Source organism: Gavialis gangeticus, unplaced genomic scaffold, assembly GCF_001723915.1.
Source record: "Gavialis gangeticus isolate Ggan-Ray unplaced genomic scaffold, GavGan_comp1, whole genome shotgun sequence".
NCBI classification, from domain to species: domain Eukaryota; kingdom Metazoa; phylum Chordata; order Crocodylia; family Gavialidae; genus Gavialis; species Gavialis gangeticus.
Window position 1 is genome coordinate 73,177,462 of NW_017728993.1, and position 6,094 is coordinate 73,183,555.

The following is a 6,094-nucleotide window of genomic DNA, read 5'->3' on the forward strand; positions in this document are numbered from 1 at the left end:
GGGGCCGGGTGCGGGGCGGAAGATGGCGGACGTGCTGAGCGTGCTGCGGCAGTACAACACGCAGAAGAAGGAGATCGTAGTGAAGGGCGACGAGGTGATCTTCGGCGAGTTCTCCTGGCCCAAGAACGTCAAGACCAACTATGTCATCTGGGGGTGAGTGCGCCTCCTCCCCCTCCCGGGGCCTGGGGAGTCTGGACCATGTGTCTCGGGGACGCCAGACCGGGCCGCGATCCCCCGCCCCCCGGGGGCTTCCGGCGCCTCCTGTTGCTCTGCGCTGCAGTCCCGCGCGGGGGGTACTGCCTCGGCGCCGGTTGGGGTGGGAAGGGCCATGCCCCGCGGCGCTGGAGACTCCGGTCTTCGCCGGCCGCTGTCACCAGGCTGGCTTTGGGCGATCGGGCTAACTCGCCCTCTTTGTTCGCCGCCGAGAGGTGCCTCCCTCGCTCCCAGCGTCGATCCGGCCCGTGGGTGGGTGCCGACCCTAGCTCCCTGCCACACTTCCTCCTCCTCCTCCTCGCTGCATCTGGGCGGTGGGGTCTGGCCCTGCCCGGGCTGGGAGCAGGGAAGTAAACAATGCCTGGAGCCGGCTGGAAAATGGAGCCCTAGTGTGGCTTGGGGTGTGCGCTTCCCCGGGGCTGCCTTGGACCTTCTGCAGGGTCATGGTAGCAGTTAAAAGCCCGAAGGTGTTTTGTTTTTGTGTGTTTCTCTCTCCCTGAAAGAGTTACTGCCCCCCATTACACACATGTACTTCTCAGTAGCCACTCATGGAAGTGCTGTTTAAATGCTAGTGAAAGGTAATGCCTTCCCTGTAGAGCGCTGTGAAACTTGCAGCTGCAGGTGAAAGGGGCAGATGACTTTTGCCCAAGACCCTCTGCAGGGCTGGGGGAAGAGGAGGGGAGCTGACGTTTCACCTGGGGTCTGGGGCATTGTTTAAAACCTTCTGAATCGGAATGGGAACGTTGAATTTGTCCATGTCAGATCCAATCATTGATTCGTTGTTCTAAACCGGAACATCTGGGAGGCAAAAAATAACTGACGGTGTAGGGCTAGTTCTAGGGCAGTGGTTCTCACCGTCTTTCTTTGTGCCAGGACCTGTTTGTAAACATTGATGGCCAGTCCCGACCTAGTGCCCCTCACACTCTTGACACGCTGCCTTCAGCCCCGAGAGAGAGAGAGTGGGGGTGGGGGGGGTAGCCCTGTGCAGGCCTGAACTCTGCCAGCCTGCAAGGGAAAAACCACAGCTTTCTCACGTTTTCCTTCTTTAAAAGAGAATCCATTTTTAAAGTTCGTTTGCAACCCCTTCATATGTTCTTGTAACCCCCTTGGGTTGGGATCTACAGGTTGAGCAACCCTGTTCTAGGTTGCTTCTGGTAATTTGGAGATAGATTTGTGGATTTCTTTTTGACCAGCGCAGCTGACCAGCTTATAAACCATTAATTTGTTACGGTTCTTCAGGGGTTTCTCAAAGACATTAAAGAGTCTTTGAGCACATCCTGGTGCTGCAAGGAAAGGTCTTCTACAATCTGCAGACAGGAGAAGTGTGTGCAGAAATATGAAATGGTTTTGTGCTGTCAGCACGAGCAGTTGTGCAGACTATTCTGGTGTTTGCTGTTCTGAGCCTTCCCAAGCAGCAACAAGTAAGTTGCTGTTAGGTTTCGCTGCTGCTATTCAGAGCCATGCAGGGAGCAGAGAAACTTGCCTGTCAGCTGAGCTCTGCTACTGCATAGGCAAGTTTTTAAGCAGTGGTTGAGGCAGGCTCAGGAGTGCCTTGGGTGTGAGGGAAGGGAGAAATAAGAAGATCTGGGTGGGTGAAAGGAAAGTGTTGTTTGGCAGCCGAAGTGTTTAGGAAGGAGATCCAAAAGAAGTTGCTGTGAGTGGGGCCCAAGAACAGCACGGTGAGAATCCTGCCATCCTCTTTCTCCTAATGCTGTGTGCATGTTGGCTGTTTACTCAGCTTCCTTGGTGGCTGTTCTTTCTTTTCTTTTTAGCCTGATTACATGTGTTCAATAAATCTTTCAAATTTTGATCTGCGGTGCATTCACATAGCTGCTCAATTTACTGATGGCTATGGGGAGCAGGATTACCTGCTTTTAGAAAATTGGTACTTGAATGCCAATTTTTTTTATACATTTGGTTTCTGTCCAGTGGCGTACACGCAAGTAATTGGTTGTGTATCATAAATTGAGATGACACCATCTTTGGATCAGTGTTCAGACTTGGTGTCCTCAGCTCTTAATACATGAGTGGGTGTGTCAAGTGAGTGTGATTTCAGTCCTGCATTTAGTAAAGTGTCATTACTTGATACTTTAATTGTTAGTAGGTTTTTTTTTTTTTAATTATGATCTGGATAATAAAAGTAGTAGCGAAGGGATGATCCTCCAAATCTTTAGAAGTAGTCTCTCTGGAACTAAGTTTAGGTAAGTTAAAGGGCAGTAGGAGAAGTTGTTGCTTCGTGGATCTCTTTTCTGGATAGAGGGCTTCTGCTTCCAGGCCTGGGAGATTCAGAGTGTTCTTTAAGCATTATGTTTACTTATAAGCCAACTGTATTGTTTATCTCAAATGGATATACCGTATTTACCCCTTTCATTTATGGCTTGATTATTATGTTTTATTTTTGACATATATAGGGGTTTTTTGGGGTTTTTTTTTGCTCGTGTGGAGGTGTGTCAGTCTTTTGTTTGCTGGTTGTTCTCCATGATGCCTCAGAACCTGAGATGGAGTTCAGGTGGAGGCAAATTCATCTCTTGCAGTCCCTTTGCCCCTTCTCTTCAGTAAGCTGTAGGGTTAAAAGGATGAATAGTTGATTGCTGTTGCAGTAGCTTGACACACACAAAACAATTGTCTATTATATTAGACATCTGGAGCTAACTTTCTCTTCAGGGTAACAGGTTGCACACACTACTGCTTTTCTTTTGAGGGCACGTGTGAAAGCTGATGCCTTTGGAAGAGAAGATATCACTGGTGGAATAATAAACTCTTGGCCCTCAGAGTGAGGGTAAATGGATGAAGTGGAAATATAGCCTGTTTTTAAAAAAAAACAACAAAAAAACAATGCACCAAACAGGAACTTCGGCTCTATCTTATGCAAATAGTTTTTTAAACTGTTAATCTGGAATTATATGGATACTAAGGAGAAAATGTAAAATGAACAGCACTAGACCTGTAAAGGTCTACATTCAAGCTTTATATGTTCTGGAACAGTTGGCTATATTAGAAACACTAAAATAGGATGCTCATACCTTGTGATGCTTTTCATGTTCACAATATAAACCGCAGCAAGTTTAGGTCTCAGCATTCAACGAAAGGGAGGAAAAATCCTTATCTTAGTCTTGGAGTATACTAGAGGTGCACCAATATATTGAGTTGATATAAAGAAAATTGGGTGTATTGATAAATGTCCATACGTGCGTGCAGCTGCAGTGCAGTACACAGGCAGTGAGGAGCACAGTCTGGTAGCTTGGAGAGCTGTGTGCAGCTGGTAAGTCCATTGTGGTGGAAGAGGAGGGAAGAAGTTTGGGTGGGGGGGGACAGTTCAACGCCCCCCTGTGGTGAGGGAGGGAATGGGGCTTGGGCAGGTGCTGGCAGGGTGGGGCGCGGGATGAAGCCATGGATTGTCCGAGGGGTGCGGGGGGGCTTGTGCCCCCAGATCTGTGCAGGGCTGTATGAGTGGGCTGCAGCTGTGGACTGGAGACGGGGCTGCACTGGGCTGTTCTGGGCTGGGGCAGCCCTGGCTCAACCTCAGTCTCCCCTCACATACTGGGAAGAGCCAGGCCTGCACCGGGAGGGCGGTGGCAGCGTTGGGAGGAGGGCCAAATGGGCATGGGGGCTATGGTGAAATTTAGGGTGTCTGCAGCCCCCCATAGCCCCCTCCCTGCACTGCTGCTGCCTGCCCCAAGCCCAGCCCCAGCTGAGAAGAGCCCAGCTTATCCCCAGCCCACAGCTGCAGCCTGCCTGTCCTGCTCCACACAGATCCAGATGCACATGGGCACCCCACCCCCATGCCCTCCTGGTGTGTGTGCAGCGGTAGGAGCTGCCCCCCACCCCACCCCCAATGAACCCCGGATAAGCCGCAGCTCTGTCCTGCACCCTGCCCAACTGGACAGTATCTGCCCCTGCCCCACTCTCTCCCTCAATGTGGGGGGAATTGATTTGCCCCCTCCATACCACTTCTCTCCCCCCTCCCCTTCCATCACCACAGACTTGCCTGGACACAGCTGTATCAGAAATAGGATCGATATTGGAAGATGTGCCTCCATAAAAATAGGCTATTAGTATTGGCCCCCAAAATCTCTATCGGTCTTCCCTAGGGGATACTCATTTGTATGGCCTAAAATGGTTTATTGATTAGATTATTAATGAGCATCTAGGTTGGGGCGGGCAGTTATTTTCAGTGGAGGGCTGCTTATCTGGTTTTGGTAGGCTGTCGAGAGCCGCATGGGTAGCCCCGCCCCTTGATGGGTGCCCAGCCTCTGGTCACCAACTTGGGACCAACGTCCCAATATCTTGGGACCAGTGTCCCAGGGCCAGCACTGGTGGGGCCCAAGGCAGGGCACAGGCTGGCAGGAGTCTGTGGAGCTGGGTTGGGCTGCACCAGCAGGGAAGGGAGAGCTGGCCCGGCTTCATAGAGCCCCTGCCAGCTGGGACCCTGTGGTCCTGTCACCTTGCTCTGTGGTCCACCGGCATTGGCCTCAGGATACTGGTGTGGGTCCTGTGCTCCCACTGGCTCCCCGCCCACTCATACCCAGTGCTCCCCAGCAGCCCATAATTCAGGTAAGTTGGGGTGGGGGGAACCATGGGCAGGGAAGGAGTGTGGGGGCAAGCAGTCCGTCCCTGCCCCACACCCGGCGCCCCACGCTGCAGCTGCTCACAGCCTGTGTGGGGCTGCCTGTGTCTGCTCCAGACAGCCCCACGTGGGCTGCGAGTGCCTACAGCGCAAGGTACCCGCTATGGGGAGGGGCCGCTCCCCCCTGCCCCCCCACTCAGCTTTTCCCTGGGCTCCTTCCCTGCGTGGAGAAAAGCGGCCCCTTACCTGCCCCATGGCCATCACTCCCTGCTGCAGGTGCTTGCAGCCCACGTGGGGCTGTCCGGAGCAGGCAAAGCCCCACGCAGGCTGCAAGTGGCTGCAGCATGGGGTGCCAGGCATGGGGCAGGGAACAACTGCTTTCTTCCCCGCCCCTGCATTCAGCACCACCTTGTAACACGGTTACAAGCTGGTGCTGAGCATGGTGCAGGCGAGGGGCCACTTTTCCCCAGGCCAAGCACCAGCTTCTTCCCTGCTGGCAAGCAGGGAGTTGGGGCTGTGCTCAGGTTCTGAGGTGTCAGGGAGAACAACCAGCAAACAAAAGACTGACACCTCCACACCAGCAAAAAAAAAAAAAAAAAAAAAGTATATATATGTCAAAAATATAATAATCAATAATAAGCTATAAATGAGAGGGGTAAATACAGTACATCCATCTGAGATAATGCAGTTGGCTTATAAGTAAATATAATGCTTAAAGAACACTCTGAATCTCCCAGGCCTGGAAGCAGAAGCCCTCTATCCAGGAAACAGATCCAAGAAGCAACAACTTCTCCTACTGCCTGCACTTCCTGCCACCAGGGCAGTCATGTACTCCCAGCATAGAAACCCTGGCTGGGGCTTCTGGCTGGGGGGCGGGGCCAGGTGGCCCTGCTGTTGTTGGCGCCCGCTGGGCTTCCCCTGGGTCCAACTGCCTTTTGTTCCTATCTTTTTTGACGGGAACCAAAGGCAGAGAAATATTAATTTTCTACACTTTTTTTTTAGGGGCTGTGTGGGCCAGGTAGAATGGCTTTGTGGGCCGAATGTGGCCCGCAGGCCATATTTGCGCACCCCTGATCTAGGCAAATTGTAAGACCTAGAGTCAATATACACCTTAGAGGGGCTAATAATCTTTTAAGAAAATATTATGGAAAATTGTTGAAGGATTTATGTCACACTTCTACTAGAAAAAGTAGTGTCTCTTAAAAAATATTAGGTGGGGGGGTGTAGAATAATAATAATAAAAAAAAAAAGACAGCGAAACAAATATGCATCTTTCCTGGACTCTTTTCAGTGTGTTGCTAGTCTAACACTTGA

General features: G+C 51.4%; 1 protein-coding gene across 1 annotated transcript in view; it reads left to right on the forward strand.

Annotated features, from left to right (window-relative positions):
- The first annotated feature begins 6 nt into the window (after positions 1-6).
- Positions 7-6,094, forward strand: part of CDC73 (cell division cycle 73) — a 206,751-nt gene continuing 200,663 nt past the window's right edge. Inside the window, exon 1 of the mRNA XM_019502024.1 lies at positions 7-153. Within this exon, the coding sequence (XP_019357569.1) occupies positions 23-153 (131 nt within the window). The 5' untranslated portion in view covers positions 7-22. The remainder of the gene's footprint in view (positions 154-6,094) is intronic.